At 42.9% G+C, this 23174-nt stretch overlaps 2 protein-coding genes across 4 annotated transcripts in view; both read left to right on the top strand.

Moving 5' to 3' along the window:
* LOC120960999 (cyclin-dependent kinase 14) overlaps positions 1 to 2347 on the top strand; it is a 131985-nt gene extending 129638 nt beyond the window's left edge. For all 3 annotated transcript variants that reach the window (XM_040384528.2, XM_040384529.2, XM_040384533.2), the window contains 2 exons: positions 10 to 189; positions 273 to 2347. In XM_040384528.2, coding sequence (XP_040240462.1) covers positions 10 to 189; positions 273 to 346 — 254 coding nt within the window. In that variant the 3' untranslated portion in view covers positions 347 to 2347. The remainder of the gene's footprint in view (positions 1 to 9; positions 190 to 272) is intronic.
* A 6382-nt stretch (positions 2348 to 8729) lies between these two features.
* LOC120948360 (puromycin-sensitive aminopeptidase) lies at positions 8730 to 22251 on the top strand. Its single transcript, XM_040364598.2, has 4 exons — positions 8730 to 9569; positions 18971 to 20611; positions 20680 to 20957; positions 21026 to 22251. The coding sequence occupies exons 1-4, from the start codon at positions 8931 to 8933 to the stop codon at positions 21591 to 21593; spliced, it is 3126 nt and encodes a 1041-aa protein (XP_040220532.2). The 5' UTR covers positions 8730 to 8930; the 3' UTR covers positions 21594 to 22251.
* The last annotated feature ends 923 nt before the right edge of the window (positions 22252 to 23174 follow it).

Below are 23174 nucleotides of genomic sequence, written 5' to 3'. Positions count from 1 at the left end.
TCTTTGTAGGCTTTTTCAAATCCCGCAAGCTAGGGCTGAGCTTTCCCCGGTTGTACGACATCAACGAGGGCGAAACGATGGCCACCGCGTTTCTGCAGCTCAATCCGGACAACCGGATAAGCGCGGATGAGGCGCTGCGCCATCGGTACTTTGCGTCGCTGCCAAAAAAGCTATACGAACTGCCGGATGGTAAGAGCCAGGGCATGACTAGGATGCCGACGTGGTTAACATTCATTTCTAACTTTTTGCCCTGTTTGTTGCCCTTTTTTTAGAATTATCCATCTTCACCGTGGAAGGTATTTACTTGCATCCGGAACCGAACCGCCACCATGGGCACCGAGCATGAGAGTTAAGACAAAGCAAAACCCTAGATGCAATACGTTATTATTGTTAGTAGTTAATGTGATTACCTGCGTTGCTGGTTAGCAGAAGACGCAGTGGAAGATGAATTACAATACAAATGAAACACATACACACACACACACCGTCACACCGATACACACCGAATTATTCGCAACCAATGTGTGTGTACTGTGTGGGTGTGTGTGTGCTTGGCGCGTTAAAGACGATGGGGCAGCCGGTGTGAGTGCACAGACGGGAGGGAGCAGCATAAAGCGGCACGAAAGCGATCATAGCAAAACGCAAAAGCGCGGAATGCGCAGAATAGGAACAAAAACGGGGCGAATAGCAGACAGAGGCCGGATTGGGGGAGGAGTGTGGAAAAGCCGAATCAAAAGTAGATATCCTCAAATTGTTGCCTTTTGCTTAAACAGGCACACGGAGACAAAAACAAAGTCACGCACGCATGCATTGACGATTGAGCCAGCCACGCAAGAAGTCCTCGGGAACCAAAGTGAAGCTAAAGGATGTGATCAATTCATTCATACATCGCTCGCAAACCCTCACCCTACACTCACAGACACACACATTTCAAACACATCTGCATACGGCTTAGTTGCTCACGTTTTGCCATTGCCTAGTCTTTGGTTTCCATATCCCGTCCTGTGCTGCGAAGAGCGTTAAATGAGCCAAGAGAGCAAGAGAGAGAGAGTTAGAGGGAGTCAAATTCATTATTTTTCTTTTATTTTGTTTTGTTTTTGAAAATCGAAGATGATACTTCGAATAGGCAGCAATTGCTTCATTTTTAAACACTTTTAGTTTACCTATTTTGCGCGCACACAAAAGAGAAAGTTTTTATTGCAAACAGGTAACAATTCGACCTGCGACCAATTGCGTATGCTCTATAAGCGTGATATTATATGGGCTAATTATGAGTTGTATCCAGTTTTGTGCATGATTTTATATCTATTCCTTGTATTGCTTTATTGCATGCTGCTGGTATTGTCTAAGGTAGACAATAACATGCTTTTTAGTCTCTATATCTCTCTTGAACCCTTGGAAAAGAAGTTGGCGGATGGATTTGGTCTGCCCTTCCGCAGGCTGTGAGTTCATCATACACACACACAAACCCCGTTGTGTGATTAATCCGAGGTTGGTAAAAGTAGGTACATTTACTCAATTCGCATCCACATCAAACTGGTAGGCCTAAACGCGTGCGTGGTTTTTGCGCAGTTGAGTTGATTTTGCTACTCCGAAACTCTGTGCGCTGGCAATATTTCCACCAACAACCCCATTCAGACACAAACACACACACGTACACAATTTGCTGCATTTAGTGGAAAACATTACCGGGTTAGGCAATGAAGAGGAAAGAAAGGAAAGGATTGGGTTGAAGAAAAAATCCACACAAAAACGTAGGGCAAAAAAACGACGATCCCGAGATGAGTGTCACCTGAGTTTTAGGCAATTCCGTTATTCTGTTTTACATCGGAAGGTGTGTGATGGTGTAGCTGTGTAAGTTGGATCATCGTTCTTTCGTTAACAGAGACTCCTTTATATCCAGATCGCGATGTAAAACACACACAACCCCCGCAACACAAATTGTTTCACTAGATCGTCCCTGTATTATTACAAATTATTGGGGATACATTTTACTACACGTAAATGGTGTGCTGTTCGCCATCGATCGTCGCATGTGTACGATCGTTTTCCTTTTCCCCTCTTTCTGGTAACGTTAAAGCCCCCCACGTCGTAGCGGATTAGGAGATAAATCAAAGGAAGGAAAAAAAGTATTGATACAAAGCATAGAAAATGTGTTTTTGTTTTTTTTATGGGCTTTTTTTGATTTACGGATTATACGTTAAGTGCAAATGTTTATTATTAAAATGATCGGAACTGAGACAGATCGCGGAGCCTATGTGGGAGATAGCGCTAGGCGGAGCTATAGACAGACAGCAAAACCCCCCGTTTCATACATAGACACGAAATAAACAATCTTTAAACTACACATACGATGGAATTAATTTATTTTTTACATAACTACCGTTTTTGTTTATTTAGTTGTTTTACGTTATTATTTAATCATTTGTAATTTTTCTTTTTTATTTTCCCATCTTTCTGGCCCTTCTTTGATACATCATCAGGAAAGTAAGCATACGAAATAATTCGTTTTCTCTCAGGGATCAGATGGTGAAACGGATGAACACGCACACATACACTAACACACACACACACACACACACACACACACACACACACACACACTGGACATTAGAAACATTGCAATCCTTACGTAGCTGGCACAGTTCAATCATAAGCGATAATCAAAATGAAATGAATCCAATCCTCCTAAAAAATAAAAGAAGAAACCGTATAATTCTTTATCTTGGTTTCTCGAAAGGCGAAAGATTTGTATACTTTGTAGCTGTCTGTCCGGCAGCCCGCTTTGTGTGGCCATTTCCGGTGGTGGTGGTGGTGTTTATCGTCTTCATTGTTGTTCCGGTTTCGGTGTGACTTTTCGGTGCCATTTGTTAAGTATTATCCTCATTCCCCCCTCCATCAGCCCCTTTTTCCAAAAAAACATCCCACTTCTCTTTCGTGGGCAAACCATAGTCGATAGTGCAACTAGTAGTAGTAATAGCAGGAAACTCCTTAACACTTGCAAACACTTCTTCTAAAACAATAAACGCAAATCAAATTTCACGTAGTCGGAATAAACGTAAACAGCAGAGGGTAGAAGAAAGGGGAAAAGTAAAAAAACGAAACAAAAAACATAAATAAAACAAACATAAGCAAGGTACTTTCAAAGTAGATAAAGCATAGAGTATAGAACCGTTAGAGTAGTGAATTAATGACAGCTCATTACGAACACACAACTAGTAGTAACAGCAGGAGCTCTAATGAGGGTTTGAGAAAGGGTATGAAAATCCAATTAAAAACAGTAGAAACTCTCCGTAGTAGGTTTGCCATCGTCTCATTCTAGTTAAACCAATCAAATCGGGGATAAACAACCAACAAACCGATGTTATAAACTCGCAGACTAATTCAGCTCTAAATTCAAATGCAAACGTTTCTGTGGGACGTTTCTGTTCTGTTCCGTTCTGACGTTTCTGTGGGAACGCTCGTTTTAAAAAGTTTAAAGTAAAACGTTTAAAACTTCAATCGGAAAACTGACCCCCAGTAGACGTGTGCGCGTGCGTTACAGCAACCAACACAGTAATATACTTAGAATGAAAAAAAAAAAACAATCCACAAAAGTCCGGCACAGGTGACAAAACGGAAAGAGTACGCATTAACATCAATTTGTCAGCTCGTAGCGTAGCGCAAACAACAAAAAAAACTCTTTAAAAAAACACCTCAAACATAGGACAGTTTAAGCAGTAAATAGTAGAAGTTAGTACTCAGTACATCCTCGTTTTTGGGGTCGGTTCTTTCTGGGGTAGTCGAATCGGGCACCGCGTTCACTGTAGGCATATTAGCAAGTAGTGAGCAAACACCACGTTCCCACAATAAAAAGCGGGCTAAAACCGTAACACACATAAACGAACCCCAATAGAAGGAGATGGAAGCAGTTTTCAAACTACTAGGAGACGCATTAGTGGACACAGCTGCCCGAGACCGAACTTTAGATGTATAAATGTTTGAATTTTTGATAGTTTAATACGATTGATTTGGTTCTGTGAAGTAAATGTGATATTGAAGCAAAAGACACACACACACACACGGATGAGGGGGAAAAAGGGATGCGAGGAGGGATTTTTTGAGTAAGCATCAATAATCAAACACAATGCAGATGGGCACCGGAAAGGAAGTAAACCCCGCAAGTAAAGCACAGTTTATAAGTATTTACCGCCGTTGGCCGTACCGCGCCACAGCCACAATTTTGAATGGTGAAACTCTTTTTGAACCACTCTTTTCCTTCCTTCCGCATCCTGTTTCCGGTCCGCAAGGAGGCCTACAAGCGTACACTCTGTCTCTTTGTTCGCGTTGTGTTTTTACCCCCTTCACACACACGCACCACACGCGCACTGTTGAGGTGTAAGGCGCGTTTCGGAGATGGGGACAGAAGTGTGTATTTGATAAGAGAGGCAAACAGCAAACGTTTGCCCATGAGAACACTAATGCAAATGTCTGTGTAAGACTTTAAAAGTGTTTGACTGGTATGTGTGCGAGTGTGTGTGTGTTTGTGTGAACAGAAGAAAAAACCGGAACAGGAAGGCGAAACAAATTAGTATTAATAAATAGTGTAAACAGAAAAGGGAAACATTTTAAACCACAAGCAAGAAAGATAAACAAAACAGGAAGAAATAGTTAAATCTGACAACTTTGATACATTAATTCTTAATGGTAATAATTTTTTTTTCAGTTGCATTTAATTCTGAATACACAAAATTGGCACACACACATAAAAAACTGTGAGAAATAGTAATGCATGGAATTTGTACGTTTTGAACGGGGTTTGTTTTGGCAGAGTTCATTCAAGAGACTCTAGATACTGGGGGCAGTTGTTGAAATCCCTGAATCTATCACGTCAGATCGCTAGGGCCGTTTCGTTGATCGTTCCTTGAGAAGCTTACATTCTCACCCGTTTTCATGATGAATAAAACAGAAAATAGTCAAAAAGTAAAACGACTAGCGCGAGATAGGTGTTACACACAGTTCGCAATCAAGATTGATTGTAGTATATGCAGTATTGCAAGTAGGAATTCCTGGAAAAACAACACTCTGATAGATTGAAAAGGTAGAAGTAACAGAACTATAAAATTCCCAAGCAAATTATTCAAAAGCAAATCAATTTCACTGTTCGAATAGTAGCGCTCCCAAGCTCTCAGCACAGCTAGTCAAATCTTCCACGGAGAAGGGGGAAAAACAATAATAGAATAAACCACAACTGAAACAGAATACAATAGAGGAAAAGGAGAAGGGAAAACGAGTACAGTAGCCTAATCTACGAACTAATCAAACAGGTTTTTCTTTTTGTTCGGTAGACCCGTTCTTGACTGATGATTCCAGACGATGAGATGAGTAATACACAGATGAGTAGCAATATTGCCCTGTCCCGTTAAATTGCGCAAGCACTTCTTTACATTAGAAATAAAACCAAGTAAAAGATACAAAGTAGTGCTGTGTAGTGAAAACGAGCAAAATGAATGGGTAAAGAATGCGAGAAGATGATCGATCGAATGAAGCGGGCACAGGTACTTCCGGTCCACAGAAAGGAAAAAGGCATGATTAGGGAGTCGCAATGCAACACGTTAACGCGAGGTTCAGTTTCAGTCCTTGGTGCCGCGAGGAGTTTTACGGCAATTTACATTTGCTCTTTCTGCGTAACCTAAATTCCCTTGTTCTTATACTCTAAATCTCACATACCGTCCCCGGAAAGAAATGGAAGATCGTTTGGTAGAAAGAGAGAGAGAGAGAGAGAGAGAGAGTTGATCGCACTCGCTAATCACTAATTAAAGAGCCTTATACTGTTTTTTTGGCGAAGGCGATGCAACAGAGCAGATAGAGGAAGGATAAGGAGATTGAAGTGTAGTTTGGTGGTTGTGGGGTTAAGGGAAAAAAGGCTCGCACAATTCCTATCCAAAAACCCGCCTCAAGAAGCATTTAGCGCCGCTTGAAAGAGATAAGAAATGATTTATTTTTTAAATCTGCAGAGAACCGCACACTCACTCACAAGCTGACATCCACACGTAAAACACATTAATATTGCACGTCCCATCCCATAAATTTCGTCCATAGAATTACTAAAAAAAAGCAACTTAAAACGAAAGAAACAAAGAGCGAGAGAGAGAGAGAAATAGAGAAAGAGAGAAGGAACTTAAAACACTCACACGCACGTGTCTCCTAAAGCGAACACACACACGTGTGCTGTATTTCTAAGCTCGAACCACGTGATCGGGAGATGCTGCCGCCTTTCCACTCACTAGCACATAAGAAGTAACGCACGGTCGCGATCATTGTTTTGTGTTTTTGTGTTGATCTAGCAAAAAAAAAGAAGAAGAAAAAGCTAAAGTGAAACATCGCAAAACTCTATTTGGCTGTATTTTTGTGTTATTTTTTGCCACGCCCGCCTGTTTCTAGTGTTCTCTCCGTCGCTGCTTACTAACTCAGTTTAAAAGCAGTCGAAAGCAACAGAAAATGGAACAGAAGAAGAAGAAGAAGAAGTAAAACCCCTCCGGTAGGGAACTCCGGAAAGGACACAGGGCAAGAGTTGAGGTGAATGTTTTCATATTTTTGTAAATACTTTTAATAAAATACACCGAACTGGGGAGGGGGGCGAAATGCGAAACGTGGAAATGGAATAAACAAAAAAGAGAACAGCACAGCAAAGTGACAAAATAAAAGAAAACAGGAAATGATAGTAGCGAGGTGTGGTAGAAGAGGAAATGGAAAGAAAGAAGAAAACACAGTAAAAATGTGCAGGAAGAACAAACAGAAAGGGAAACAAAACAGGCAAAATATTGTTTATTTATGAAACTTTAAATAAAAGTAAAAGTATATATATGACGACTAAAATCCATTTCGGATAGTGACGGAGATGGTGGTGAGAATGGGGAAGGATGGATAATTCTGGTTTGGGATTTGAAACGGGGAAGTAAAAGGTAGGGGTGAAGTAAGTGAAGTAAACAATTTAAATGAATGAAATAAATACGAACAATTCAATGAACTCTGTACTTTGTTGAGCCGGGTTTTTATGATTGATTTAATATTGCGATATAGTTTTGATTTCAAAACAACATATGAAAGGGTAAGCCTTTTCGATAACCAAACATCTGAACCAAAATGTTATTAAAATATGCATGACAGCCATGATGACCACTCTAATTTCCTTGAATCAATCTTTTTTTCTAAAAAAGTACAGTGTAGCGCCGTTTATTCGGGTACCTTTTATCCGGCTGTCCGTTTATTCGTGTTGTTGAGAAATGACAGTTCAATGCAAAGGTATTGCGTTTTGAGGAGGATACTTAAAAAAAGGATATCAGAGCATATTGTCATAACAAGAAACACTATTATTCATGGCTAATTTCAAATGTTCTCATTAGAAGAACATGATTTTAATAAAAATTGGGTAATTTTTGTAAAAACATAACATAAATTTAAATCCTGATTTCAAGGGGCCTGTCCCGTGGTACAGTCGTCAACTTGAATGACTTAATAACATGCCCGTCATGGGTTCAAGCCCAGAATGGACCTTCGCCTCGGACGATGGACTCAATGGACAGACAGACTATCCGACTACGAGGTAATGAATTAAATCTCGAAAGCCTGTATAAGCCGGCATGTACGCGTAGGACGCTTACGCCTAATAAAAGAAGAAATTTAAATCCGGGATGTGTGATTAAACCTATCCTTTGAATCGTGTTAATCGAATATCCGCGCGATAACCGGTGCTCCACTGTAGATGAAAATTAGTACTTAATGCAATACTTATCTATCTGTTGAAATCAAATTAACACAGTATTTCCCCGAGATATGCGAATTATTCGTTCCAGGAACATTCGCATAACTCGGATTTTCGCGTAAGTCGTATATCATATTTTTCATCCAAAATATAAAAGTTGTTCATAATTAAATTTAGCAATGTATTGATCATTATTACTAATTTCATACAATTTGTGTAGAAAATGTTCTTGTGTAGAAATATGTTTGTGAATCAAGCGATTTCAAAGTTGTAGCAAATTTTGGAATTTATTTGGAATTTGGCAATTGCTGCAAGAAATTGAACCAATTTAACCTATGAACTGTTAACACTAAAAATTCGCGTAACTCCAAGGTGTATGGATATTAGGAGGTGAAGTGCTTCAGAGCAAATTGACATTTCACGACTTGACATAACAATACTGGGGGCTCCGGTATTAAAATCGGGGAGGGCTGGAGGGGGGTATAGAAAATTGTATGCGATTTGACATACAATACTCAATGATGGCGCCCGGAAAACGCGCTAACAATTCACCTCCTTAATAAACACACCTTGGCGTAATTCTAGTGTCGCGTAACTCTGGGAAAGACTGTATTGATGTCCACCGTTGCATTCGTTCAGATGAAGGATTAAATTAACCTTTCCACTCAGTTCAATCGCAACACGTTTCCCAATTTGCCCTTGAAGACGGTTTAAAACTTTGTTTCCGCACTAGTTTTCTCCATGCCTGGTCTTTAACGGTCAAACTAATTCAAACCATCCGCAAACAGCTGCCGACGTCACTTTGACAGCTTTCTCGGGCTTGCGTATGTCAACGTGTAAAGTCCACCTAACTTCACACTGCACGAGCGAGACCACCATCCGCTTCGCCGTAATGTTCTATCTCTCTCCAGATGTTTTCTTCGTTCCCGACAGCAGCGAAACAGGGACGGGGCAATTGCAGCTGTCAAAAAAGTTGGCAATTTCAAAACAACAACAGCAAGAAGCGTAGCAAAACGTTGAAGAAGAGAGTGTGCCACTCGGTCGGTGCGGTGTTTTTTCTCTCTTCCTGTCGCGATTTCCTCGTCGAACTGCTCAGCTCTATTCCCCGTGTCCGGTCCGTGTTTTCTGCCCTATATCGTAAAGTACAACACACACACACACGCACACGCCTATTTCTTCCCTTTCCATGCGCCTTTTGTACGGCAATCGACGTCTAGCGCCCGCAGTCTGCGTTCAGTACTTCCCGCACACCACAGCACTAGCAGCAGCAGCACCGCAAGCAGCACCGCGTCCATACAGTGCCGGACGGTGGAACGATTCCGTCGCCACCGCCGCGAAACAGTGCTATTTGTTCAACTCACCGTCGGCGGTCACGTCACCAGCGGCAGCAGCGACAGTAGGTCTCACGTCGGCGTGGCAACGGTACCGATTGCGTGAACAACGAAACACTCCCCTCCGCTCCCGTGTTTCCGCGTGCGTGCAGCGACAACAATCGAGCAGCGGTTGCTTCGTGCATTTCGCTCCCAAGCAATCATCCGGTGTGTGGTCCGCAGCGGTGCGTCCGGCTGTGTACGGGTGTGACGGAAACAGTGCCAGAACCGTGTCCTGCTGTGGTCGAGAGACACAGCGTCGCTACAGCAGCACCTCCGCCACCATCGACGGCAGTGACGTGTGCGAAACAAGTGAATACAAAATGTCCGCAACTACCGGCAAGCCCAAGTTTCAGCGCCTGCCCACGAACGTGGTGCCCGAGCACTACCGGCTGACGCTGAAGCCCAACCTGACCGCCCTCACGTTCGAGGGTAACACCGCGGTGGAGCTGAAGGTGAGTCGTTTTGGGTGGGAATCCCCAGGGGGAACATCTTATCGGCGGTGGGACACGGTGTACAGCCCCCCTCCCGTTCCGATGGCCGGCCATTTTTCATCCCATGCAAACACATGTGTTTGCTTGCTGTTAGTATCGTCAAAACACTTTCGGAGGAGGGAAGGGAAAAATGTGCTTGGGGACAGAAGGGAATGATGGAAAAAAGGCTCATGCTGGACGGTTTTACTGTTTGGGGAGTGTGTTTTATGGTGTGATAAGATGAGGTTGCTTTCTTGCTATCTTCTTGAGCAGCAACTTCACTGCAGGAAGGGAACAATGAAGTGATTGTTATAACTTTGTCCAGCTGCTTTCTTCTAAAGGCGCTAAAGTTAGCGTCAAGAAGGAAGGGAATCATTTCATTAATGCTGGAAAATGTATAAACGTTAATTGATGACTTAATTTGTTAGTAAACGGTCTTACATTGTGTGTGTTCTCAATTATGTTTTTGATTGTCTCAAGTACTTATTCGGCCAACTGAATTGTAACGGTATTATTTTTACCTCCAAATAGTCTTCGGGAATTCGGTGGAAGTGCAAACATCATATAACTATCAGATTATATGCTAACCAACAAAACATAAAGGATGGACGAGAAAGTAATAAAGGGTTTTCCAGGGGTTCGCATAGTCGTGGGACACTTCCTAGACTCTTTCCCATTGGAAGTGAACTTTATCCGTTGGAAATTGAACTCTATGGAACCCTTTTGGACAGGCTCGTTGGAAATTCCTATTGGATTTGTCCAACAAGGGTGCTAGAGAGTCCAATTCCCATTACAATAAGTTCATATCATGTAAGAAAGAGTCAATAAAGTGTCCCACAGCTATGAGAACTTCTGGAAAATCCTCTAAGCACTAATGACAGTACTTTTGCCAGTACGGAAAGTAATAGCAGCTAATCACAGTACTTTTGACTTGACGACGCCTTCCAGCAGGTTCAACGCACACTTGTCCCCAACGAATTGCGACACTTTTGGTCCATATGTTCAGGTTTTTGATCACTTTTCGGCGCATCTTCAAAGCTGGACTCCTCCCAAAACTTTTGGATGACTCATATCTTTCAATTTCGTTCATTGGCTTAGCGAAATGTTAGGAGCACCGAACACCATTTGTGTAAAACACTTAAGCGCTTTTCGACGGAAATGCTTCCTATTCGAACGGAAACGGTTAAAAAATAGTTTTCAATGCACTAGTTCAGTAGCTTTGAATGTAAACAATCAAACCGCAGCTGTTTTGCATCATACGTTTACTAGTAACGTCGTCTATAAATCTTGCTTATACTTTCTGGTCCACCCTTTAGATAAAAAATCAACGCAAAGAGGGTAAATTTTATTTATAAAATACTGATTTACTCACCGAACGCAAACCCCACTTACTCACACATGCCAAGAGGTGTCTAAATAACAAAATAATTGTTTTTTTTTATTTTTCGTGAGAACATACTAAACAAATGTTAGAAACAATACTTTTTTTTTTAGAAAATTGGTTTCCTAATTGAATCTCCTCAACACCAAAGCCCTTTGCTAAACTTGTTTTATTTTTTTTTAATTTATTATGTAATTCATACGCTAAAATTGTTTTTCAACATCCCATGTGCAAGTAAATGTTAAAGCAATGAATGATATTTTGAAATTAATCTATTTAAAACACAATTTCAACTTCCGCAAGTTAAAAAAGAAAAAGAAGCGTTTCAAACTTCCAACAAAATCGATTCCCGAACCCAGCCGGATTGCGCCAAACATTGCGCCTCCACCAACCCCCAAAATCAGTTCATTAACCTTAGGCACTCGGACATCGCCGCTCAAATGGCTTCGTCCTGCAGTTTTTCCCCCAAAGCAAACAAGTGAAGAAAAAAACAAAACGAAAAACGTTCAATCATTATCATTTTGCCCTTTTTACGGACGAGCCCCGCTTATCAAACATGCGAGCCGAAAAGAGAGAGGGAGAAAACCGCCTACCGGACAAATAACTCATCCAAGCGCAATGTAGTGGGTGGTCACCCTTTGCCAGTATCCTCGTGCGATTAATAATTAGCTTGCACCACACACTGCTTACAACCAACTTATGCTTCCTGTTACCGCTAAACGGCGGTGAATCCAATTCGTTGCGGCTGGAGAAAATGCTAGAAAATCACTTTCACTATCCCATTTGCTATTAACGGGCTCGGCTCTTTCCCGCTGCATGCCTGCCCACAAGGCGGATCATATTTTTCCCATCGGTGTTGGCGTTTGCTGCGGGATGGAAAGAAATGCCTTCCAGCCGCTCGTTCACTTTCTTTCGATACTTTATTGCCAGTGTTTGAAAATGCCACGGCAAAGTTCATTCTGTTCATTCAAGGCAATAAATTCTATAATCCGTTTGCCGTACTTTCTAACGCTAAAGAGCAGATCGCGCGCGATCGTGAAAGCTTAGGCGTTTGCGGAACGGTCCCACGGTGTCGTGGGGTTAGTCCTTGATGTGTTTAACCCAATAGAGGTTCAAATGCACCCTTAAAAAGGGTTCCATTGTGGGGTATTACATTGTTTTGCCCCTTACCACTCACAGGAACATAATCGCCATTGGCCTTCTATGGTACTGTAACAGCATCAATTTGCCTCCTCTTGCACGATCAAGAATTATTCTTGCCTTCCAATTCCATTTCCTCGCTCACGTTGCACTCTAGAGCGGGAAGAAACGGGAAGTATGGAGGGGGAGGTCTAAAACAAACAAAAAGTAAAAAAAAAACACAAATGCAAAACATACCAAACACAGCAACACACCACCAAATACCACACATAATCGCGATCACGAACTGGACAACGTGTGTGAGGTTGGCGGGGGGGTCGCGGGGTACGGATTTGCAACGGTAAATCCGGTGGTAAATAAAACAACATAACGGTACACCCCTCCCTCGCCCTTCCCATGTGGGGCGAATTAGCATAACGAAACAAATGTGTGTGCGCTCGCTCTCTCGCTCCAGTTTGAAGGAGCAGAGCAGCAACAACAAGCGGGCAACAACATACATGCACAAAGGGAAAGGTACGATCGCGTAAGGGAAACGCGATCGCGAGGTTGTGTGTGTTTCTGTGTCTGAATGTGTGGGGGTGTTTGGAGAAAGGGGGAAAGGGCACCGGAAGGTGGGGCAGTATGATGATGCAACGAGCGCAAAACGGCGTCCCGATCATATGGTGTGGTGAGAGAGGGAGGGTTGGATTGTGAATGTATTGTACCATTTTTGTTGTTGTTTTGCTTTCCCTCCGCATCGCCGGCGGTACAGTGTTGCAAAGTGACATTTAATTTGTGTGATCGCGCCTACCCTGTCCTTCCCATGCAACATGGAAACCATAAAGGGGAGGGATCGGTTTTATGCGGTGCGCGTCATGGATTGTTCAAGCGATCATCGTTTGAATGGGTACTGATTTGTTTTGGATCCTGGGATGTTGCTTGCTTGAATTTATTAATTTAATGTTAGTTTTATCACAAGAAAACATTAAAAGAGAGATTAATAACAAATTTGAAAAACATATGATGGAGGGATGGCAGATTGTTGGTTTAAAATTAAGATTTTTTTTGGATTTATATCATATTTAATTTCCAACATTAAACCTGAACCGTAATGGCTTATCCATGTGGGATATATTATGTACGATAGTAGTATCCTTTTCTAGTACTTACAGAGTTTTTCAAGCCACATCATTATTCACCTCCTTCAAGATGTTTTTCAACAGCTGTCAAATGGTTTATTTGCAGAATAATAAAATTTCAGTTCTTACACATTATGTTCAACATATGAACTGTCAAACTCAATCCAGCCTGAGACGTGTTGAAAATCATGTGAAGGAACTAAAACATTACACAGTTTTCCGAGTCAGTTTCTAATGTGAACGGCATTATTCAACAGTCGCGCGAGGTTTTTTCAACAGCCCAGCTGTCACAAATACAGGGTTTTCCAAGTCACTTTCGAATGTGCACATCATTATTCACCGCCTGCAAGATGTTTTTCAACAGCTGTCAAAAGCTTTATTTGTTTCAAAATGAAATTTCAGTTTCAACACATGTTTTCAAAGTATAACAAAGAACTGTCAAACTCAATACAGCTTGAGTCGTGTTGAAAATCATGCTGGAGAAATTATAAATTATTGTGATGGAAATGAAATGTCAGATTGATGTGGATTAACATCTTACACGAGGCGAATAAAAATGTTTACATTCGAAAGTGACTTGAAAATCCCTGTTGAAAAACATCTTGAAAGTTTTGAAAGTCTAAAAGCCGTTAGACAACTCCATACCCTTACGATTTCTTATGTGTTTCAAGTTAAAATGCCAGCATTTTCTTTCCTTTTTATCAAATCATTCATTATGAATACTTCAAGGTGCCTTAAAATTATTATCTATAAATTTCATACCTACATACCTTACATACCTGCATAAAGAGCAGATATGGAACTGATCACTGCTAACGCTTTATGACGATAGATGATCTGACAGTACAAAATCATTTCAACCATAAACTGTCCGTAATTGACTGACATGTCTTTTATAGAGGAAAGTAGTTTTCTCGAAACTACCAATCCTCTCTCAGTAGAATGGTTTCTCCAAAATGATCATTTTGACTGTGCCGTGTATCTGAGCTTCGTTCCTTCAGCTTTCCTAAGTTTGATGTCTCTTCAAGCTATAGGTCCCTTCGAGGATCACCTTGGTGAGACTTTACAGGGGTTTTGAGGATTATATACACATGTCCAGCGAGTTGTAGTTTTGTTCAGGCATATAATAGACTCTTTCGGAAGTAGGAGTTGACGATTCTGCAGTGCTGTCGTTTGTTATGTTTTCACGCTGTGCCTCAGCGTTTAATTTTTCATTCTTAAATGTCCTAAAAATAAGAGTCGATTATATGCCTGAATAAAACTAGAACACGCTGAACATGTCGATATTATCCTCGAAACCCCGTGTTGCGTCGTTTAACTTGTCTTGAATCATACTTTTACTGAATATCTGCTAAAGTATGCCATTTACAAAGTATCATGAACTGGTCACACATCCAAAACTAGTCTTGGCCCCTTGGGGCGATTTTGTCCTGAAAGCTTCACACAGTAACCTCATGATAATGTTGCTTTCCAATCTATTTATTTTTATAAATCACAAATATAAACCACTTCTTCCTATACGTGTGCCAATCCCAGTTCTTTTTTTGTGACAAGGGAATAAAACCACAACAGCATTAACCACAACGTCACGTGGTGTGGGATCGCCACGCCGGCTCAGCAGACCGGTTCAGGATCGCGGCGGCATAGTTCAATGTTGGAGTTTTAAAAACAACATTTGAAGTCGTGCGGTGCCAACCACCAACCGCCTCCCCCCTCCTTGGGAGTTTCTTGCGAATTTGCGTGGGATAGAGGTGCGAGATATTTGTTTGCCCTCCGGTTTGTATTTTTTTGTTTCGTTGTCCCGCGATTAAACCTCCGGCAACCTTCACTACACAGAGCGTGTGGTTGTCATTGGTGTGTTCCGCATGGTTTGCGGTTAAGCGAAATTAGCCGCCAATCCGGACCGGGGAGAAGAGATTGTTTAGCATAAATCAAGCACACCAACGTCGGACCCTCGTCAACAGCTTGGTTAAGGGTGCAGAAAAATGAGCCACCAAACAGCTATGACAGCTCACGAAAGCGAACGCCGGAGCGGAGGCCTGAATTCCGTACCACCAACGCGCGTGGCACGCAAACCCAGAGGCTGCCCGGTAGTAGTGAGTAGTGGAAGTATTTCACCCTCTCACTTCCATCTCTCGGGCCGGTGTCCCTGAGAGGGATGTGTGTGTGTGTAGCAAACGAGAACTATTAGCAGAAGGACGAAGGGGACAAGATCGTCTAATCGGCTAGCCGTGAGCGGATGTTTGGAGAATTATGGTGTGTCCCTTTCGGTTGCGATCATTAGCCGTTTTCGTGGAAAGCAGAGCTACACCTTGTTATACTTCCGACAAGCTTTTGGGAAGAACTTTTGCGAGAGGATCGTAACAGTTCATTAACATCTTGAAGGTGTTTTTGATGATCGCCTGTTTGTTTGGTGATCATCGTCCGCCATATTTATGGCTTCCCGGCATAATGACGTGCCGACCGTGTTCGGGGTTAGGAATTCTTCGAATTTTAAACAAATTGGACAAGATTTGCGGTCATTTTTTCTTTGCGATCGTTTTCTGCTTTTATGCGATTTATTATGATCCGGAACGGATTATGTTTATTTTGCTTTCTAAATGAGACAGCAAAAGGGGGTGGTGGTGCTGGTGGGATGTTGTTAAGGGTAAAAAAGGGTTCGATGTTATTTATATTAATCCTTGCAATCAACATGAAACGATCGTGTAGCTGTCTGGTAATCTGTTACCCTTCTGGAGTGATTAAGACTCTAATGTTCTTTCGTATAATTTTAGAATAATAATCCCATTCGATACATGTTTTCTACTTTGCTGTTGTTAGCAGTGTTGTCTGTCAGTAATATAAATATGAATAAACATTTGTTTGTACCGCATATTTTGCTACTATCTATCAATTTGGATTATTTAAGTGTCCAGACTTCAATAGTTTTGGAACAAGAAGTTCTTAAATCGAATTTAAAATGGAAAATGGAATTTAAAAAGAAATAAGCAAGAGAAAAAGCTCTAACAATATATCTGTTTAGGAATGTGTGTTACGGTGTAATTGAAATATTTCAACTGCGTTTCACGTAATTGCGTTTTTTATCGGACTGTGCGTATATTTGACAGTTTCTGTTTTGTATGTATTGGTGCGATTAGGATAGCGGGAAAAGATCGATCAAATTGATACAAGAACCGACACACCGAGAGCAACGGCTTTGCGTAGCACACAAAAGTTTCGCGTTATATTTCAATAAAGCAGTTTTAAGTAAAAACCATAAAAATTAACACAACGTAGGGGTTTGCGCGATCAATATCTGAGGCAACCAATGTCGCGATCGGAAGATCATCAATGAAACGACAAACGTGATCGTTAAAACTTCCTGTCAACTATTCTCACGCGTCATGCCAGTACGTATCGGGACGGAAATGGCAAGAAGAAACTGATCTACCAGTCGGTATATCTTGTGATCCAGTCCAGAAACAGGTTTATTCGTTCTTTCGTCTCGGGTTTGCCAAATTTGTCTCCACCATTGCAAGCAATACGGGCTTGGGAATCGCGAATCTCAGCATAACGAATGATCTCGCAAACACAACACACAAAAACGCATGGGTTTACGTATGGGCAATAAAAATCGGCGGGAATTGCTTCACCGTTGCTGTTGCTCGACAGCCGGACCGAGCAGCAAAGACTCAAGAATGGGCAAGAACACAAAGCGATAAGAGCGGAAACATCAGATGAATGAAATGAAAGCAAAAGTTGCTCAACGCTGGGTAGCAATCAATGGGCGGCTGACGACCCAGGGGTTGTAGATTTGGGTTGTACCAAAAGTGATTGAAGTAAATTTTAAAAATATATATTACTAGTTTTTTTGTGTAGTTTGATCTTGGAGAAAATCAGCATTGTTTTTCATCATTTAAGGCATCCATTATACACGGAAAACTGCAGCAACTTTATTAAACATTGCCCATGTTGAGTTAATAAAATGGAGTCTTGGAAACTTGAGCTAAAATGCACAACCATTTTAACAGAATCAATGCTATGAAATATTTCCATATTTTAGAAAATCCTACTAAACTCAGGCTAAATATGTTGCTGTCCTACAATATTATTTTTTCATAAAAATGTATTGATATTTGGTGGTTTATTTGCCAATATGTCAGGCTATAGTTTCAGACACTTGGTGTTTTGCCATTTCATGGCCAGTTTGGGCAAGTGGTTATAGTCATTTTACCCTGCATAAAAATTTTGCATAAGATTAAGCAGTGCTGTTTTAATCAATATTGTTATTCACGTATGCCATACGTGATCTTGACCGAAAGATATTTTTAAATAATAAATAAGATGTTTCAATATGAACTCAAAAGCACATAAAACACGTAAAAAGAAACGTGTTGGAATCAATATTGCAGCGTTTTTACAGTGCCCTTATTGTCCTAAGCTCCGTAAAACTGCAACCCCTAAACATGATCAAAGATCAGAGATCTTAGATCGAAATAAAATAGAGATACGTCCCACGTTAAAATTAGTTTAACAATGAGCTAAGATCCCCAATTGTCAATATTTGCGCTACGGAATTTATGGATGAGCTCTTACCATTTTCCTTTGCAAAGTATGCGATACGTACAGCTGCGTCGGTGGGGACGGTTCAACTGCAAGGTAAACGACCTTGCTAGACCGTTGCAAAAACACATCTGACCGCCTCGCAACCTATTTAAAGCTAACGGGGCACGTAGACGAAAATAAAATGCTGACTTGTCATTACAAGCTGCGATTTGCATTGTGCAGAAGGGGGAAGTACAAAAGGGGGAATGTATATAGTGCAATATACACGTACGGAAAATGTCTTTTTCGGAGTAAACAAGATTTTTTTTTGTAAATTCTCATTTCTCATACATTGTGTATGTTTTTTTGTAATTTTAAGTACTTCAGCATTTTTACCAGACACATAGAAAAAAAAATTGGAAAAAACACCTCAAAATGTGGACCTCAGCTGGTTGAAATGCACAATTTGTTTTGTTTGAGAGCACATGGGGTACATGTCTGACACAGCGAGCGTCTGGACGGGTGTTGTTTATTATTGTTGACCGTAAACGTGAGCAAAACTGGAGACAAATCTCATTTTGAAGTTATCTATTTTCTTAGTAATACAATCACCACTATAGAGTTATTATTTTATCAATTTTGTCTGAAAATTGACCTCAAAAGTCTACGTACGTGTCTGTTAAAATGTGTTTAATTACACTCTTCCATCCTCATCATCTTCTTCTTCTTCTTTGCGAAACAACCTTTGTCGGTTAAGGCTTGCGTGCATGTACCATCCATTATACTGGGGCTAGGTTTTCAGTGACTTATTTACTGACTACACATAGCATGATGAGTCAGTCATCAAGTCAAGTCCTACGTATGGGAGTTCGACATCAAAATAAGTTCATATAACACACTTATTTTATTAGGCTGACTCTTCCAAACATCCTACGTCTATTCGGGGCTTGAGATCCCATGTTTGTAAGTCGTACAAGTTACCGACTGTACCACCACAACACCAACGCGGTATTGGTTTGGCCTCGGTCTCTTTAAATTACCTTTCTTAAAAATCCTTGCACACTACCAAGGATTGGATTCGATCCGGCGACTGATCGTGTGTCAGATCAATGACTTACCAACGGCTCTATGGGATCCGACAGCGAATAGAGACGTTAAATCTCGTACAGTTTCGTACCTCACAGCAACACACTAATATGTTTCTTTTCTCTTCTCACCAGGTCGTGGAAGCAACGGATCGCATCACGCTCAACGCACTGGACCTGAAGCTCGGCACGGCGACGGTTTCGTTCGGCGACCAGCAGCTCACCGCCCAGGACATACAGTTCGATGCAGGGCAGGAAACGGTCTGCTTCGTGTTCGGGGCGGAAATCCCGCCCGGCAAGGCCACCCTGGCGGTTGAGTTTAGCGGCGAACTGAACGACAAGATGAAGGGCTTCTACCGCAGCAAATACTTCTCGCCGACCGGGGAAGAGCGGTACGCCGGTGTGACACAGTTCGAAGCCACGGATGCGCGCCGCTGCTTTCCCTGCTGGGACGAACCGGCCATAAAGGCCACGTTCGATATCTCGCTGATTGTGCCGACCAATCTGGTGGCTCTGTCGAACATGCCCGTGGTGGAGGAGCGCCCGGAACCGTCCGACAACACGGTGCACTTCAAGTTCGATCGGACACCGGTCATGTCCACCTATCTGGTGGCGGTCGTCGTCGGCGAGTACGATTACGTCGAGGACCGGTCGGCGGACGGTGTGCTGGTGCGCGTGTACACGCCGGTCGGTAAGCGCGAACAGGGCCGGTTCGCACTGGACGTCGCCACGAAGGTGCTGCCGTACTACAAGGACTACTTTAACATTGCCTATCCGCTGCCCAAGATGGATCTGATTGCGATATCCGACTTTTCGGCGGGCGCGATGGAAAACTGGGGCCTCATCACGTACCGGGAAACGTTCGTGCTGGTCGATCCGGAGAATACGTCGCTCATCAGGAAGCAATCGATCGCGCTGACGGTGGGGCACGAGATCGCGCACCAGTGGTTCGGCAACCTCGTGACGATGGAATGGTGGACGCATCTGTGGCTGAACGAAGGGTACGCATCGTTCGTGGAGTTCCTGTGCGTGGATCACCTGTTCCCGGACTACGACATCTGGACGCAGTTCGTGACGGACATGTATACGCGGGCGCTCGAGCTGGACTGTTTGCGCAATTCGCACCCGATCGAGGTGCCGGTCGGGCATCCGTCCGAGATCGATGAGATTTTCGACGAGATCAGCTACAACAAGGGCGCGAGTGTGATTCGCATGCTGCACCATTACATCGGCGACGAGGACTTTAAGCGGGGCATGAACCTGTACCTAACGCGCCATCAGTACAACAACACGCGCACCGAGGATCTGTGGAATGCGCTGCAGGAGGCGAGCAGCAAACCGGTGGGCGCCGTTATGTCCACCTGGATCCAGCGGATGGGCTTCCCGGTGGTGCAGGTACGGTCGTCGAAGCAGCTGGAGGGCAATCGGCGCGTTTTGAGCATCGCGCAGTCCAAGTTCTGCGCGGACGGGTGTGAAGCGCCGGAACAGTCGCTGTGGATGATACCGATCAACGTGTCGACGCCGTCGTCGGGCAATGCCGTATCGACCGTGCTGGAAACGGCGACCGCTGACATTACGGTGGAGGGTGTCGGAGAGCAGGACTGGGTGAAGATCAACCCGGGCACGATCGGGTACTACCGGACGCAGTATCCGGCGGAGATGTTGGAGCAGTTTTTGCCAGCGATCAAGAACATGACGCTGCCGCCGCTCGATCGGCTGGGGCTGATTGACGATCTGTTTGCGCTGGTGCAGGCAGGCAAGAGTTCCACCGTTGATGTAAGTACAGTCTGGAATGGGCATTATGTTGTTCAAGCTTCTAAAACGTTATTTTTGTCCTTTTTTAGGCCCTGAAGGTGATCGATGCTTATCGAAACGAGAACAACTACACCGTCTGGTCGTCGATTTCGAACTGCCTAGCCAAGCTGCAGCTACTGCTGGCGCACACGCCGGCCGAGAAGCAGTTCAGCGAGTACGGCGTGCGCCTTTACCAACCGGTTGCAGAAAAGCTGGGCTGGGATGTGAAGCCAGGCGAGAGCCATCTCGACACGCTGCTGCGTTCACTCGTGCTTGGTCGACTCGTGTCATTCGGGTGCCCAAAGACGGTGGCAGAAGCGAAGAGAAGGTATGTAATTCGATGAAGGAAGAGGTGTGGAAAGCAAAAGTAACACTCAATATCCTTCCCCTCCACAGATTCGAGGAACACGCCCAAAACAAGAGTGTCCTTCCCGCCGATCTGCGCAGCACCTGCTACCGGGCAGTGCTCCAGCACGGCGATCTGGCCACGTACGACGAAATGCTGCGCCTGTACCGAGCGACCGATCTGCACGAGGAGAAGGATCGCATTTCGCGCGCCCTCGGCTCGATCGGCAACGTCGACATACTGCGCAAGGTGATCGATTTTGCGATGTCGGAGGAGGTGCGCGCCCAGGACTCGGTGTTCGTCATCGTGTCGGTCGCCATCAACCCGAAGGGACGTGACATGGCGTGGGACTACTTCTGCGAGCACTGGCAGGTGCTGCTGAACCAGTACGAGGGCGGTTTTCTACTGGCCCGGCTGATCAAGTACCTGACGGAGAACTTCTCGACCGAGGAGCGGGCGAAGGAGGTGGAGCAGTTCTTCCGCGAGCACGATTTCCCCGGCACCGAGCGGACCGTGTCGCAGTCGATCGAGACGATCCGGCTGAATGCGGACTGGATGCGGCGCGATCTGGACGCAATTTCCGCCTACCTGAAGCAGCAGGAGGCGGAGGGACACTAAGCTCCACTGGTTTGCGGGGAGTACAGGGAGGGAAGACTCGCACACGATTCAAGGCGTGCCATGTATTGAGGTGTTGACGAGCGTGCGTGTGTAAGTGTGCTAGTGTGTGTGTGTGTATGTGCACGTGTGGAAAAGTATGTTTGTTGTGTCTGTTATGTTGTTTTTTGTTCTTTATTGATGTTACTTTCCTTTATTTCTTCATTCTATCTATGTTGCATACAAATTCTATGCATGCGTGTTTTTTGTTTCTTCGCTCGTTCAGTAAAGAGCAGAGTTAAGTTTCCTTTCGTTTCGAAGATGTCCCTGGTGCAGTGTCTTTGTTTCGTTTTGCATTTAAGCCAAAGTGTGTGACAACAATTAAAAAAAAACAGTAGAAGAAGAACTATCGACATTACGATAACTAATATTATAGCAAAGAAGCAATATAATAGCCCCCTCTCTCTCTCTCTCTCTGAGATACAGCGATGTAGAGGAGAGATATGATACAAGCACGTGTTTGTACGAAAACGATAGAAAACGGTAGAAGAGCGCTGTTAACTCCATCGTTATCCGCCGGGAGCAAGAGCCCGAGACGACGAGGAACATTGGAAATGCTTTGTTTGTAGCTGTTTTTTCTTCTTCTTTTTAACAAATAATAAATCTACTTTACGTCACAAAACCTGTATTTTACTCGTTGCACTACATGTATCTTTGGATTGTGTTGATACTTGAATCGTCGTTCGCTAACTTTACTAGAACTAATTGGTGTACTTAAATCACAAACAGCCAGCGACATGATTGGAAAATAAATGATTCATTGAATTGACTCGATTTGCAAAAAAAAAAAAAAAACATACCATAGATTCACGTCATTCGCGATTCATTGAATTGATTCAATGCACTGTACTTCATAAACTAGCGAACTGGGATTGAATTGAATCATTTATTTTTAATGTAAGATTCATCAGATTCGTTTATTACAATTCTTCCGAATTGCGATTCATATGATTTCTTCGAGTCGCTATTAAAGTTGTGCCTCAAGAACCGGAATTGTACGATTCATTAAATTCATCCTAAAGAACGAGCGACCTACGTTCATCGATTTTTTATGAATCATAATGTAGTGAGTTGCTCATGAAAATAACGTTCGACCATTCGAAATAACGAATGTATTAATACGCCAAGTCGTTCATTTTCCCCATACAAATATGAACGTGAACCGTATGACCAGATCGTTCACAAAAAGAACGTCCTACCCGTCGCAATAAAGATGGTCCTGGGCGGCCAAATACTTTTCAAGACGTAATAAAGAAATTTCATTCTTCTTGTAACAAGAAACCATTTACCATATTTTGACTTAAACTGAAATGAACGAATGAATCGTGATTCACCTTCAGTTCATCTAAATAAAAAACATAGTACAGTGGAGTGCCGTTTATCCGGGCTCATTGGGACTCGACCTCGCCTTGATATGTGAATAACACGGATAATGAGTCAAAGGATATATTTAATCACAAATTCCAGATTTATTTGTGTTAATTTATCATATGTTTTGATAAAAATTACCCAATTTTTTCATTTTCACCCAATTCATGTTTTTCC

The sequence above is a fragment of the Anopheles coluzzii genome, chromosome 2 (genome assembly GCF_943734685.1).
Source record: "Anopheles coluzzii chromosome 2, AcolN3, whole genome shotgun sequence".
Classification (NCBI taxonomy): Eukaryota; Metazoa; Arthropoda; class Insecta; order Diptera; family Culicidae; genus Anopheles; species Anopheles coluzzii.
This window is presented reverse-complemented; position numbering and strand designations above follow the sequence as displayed.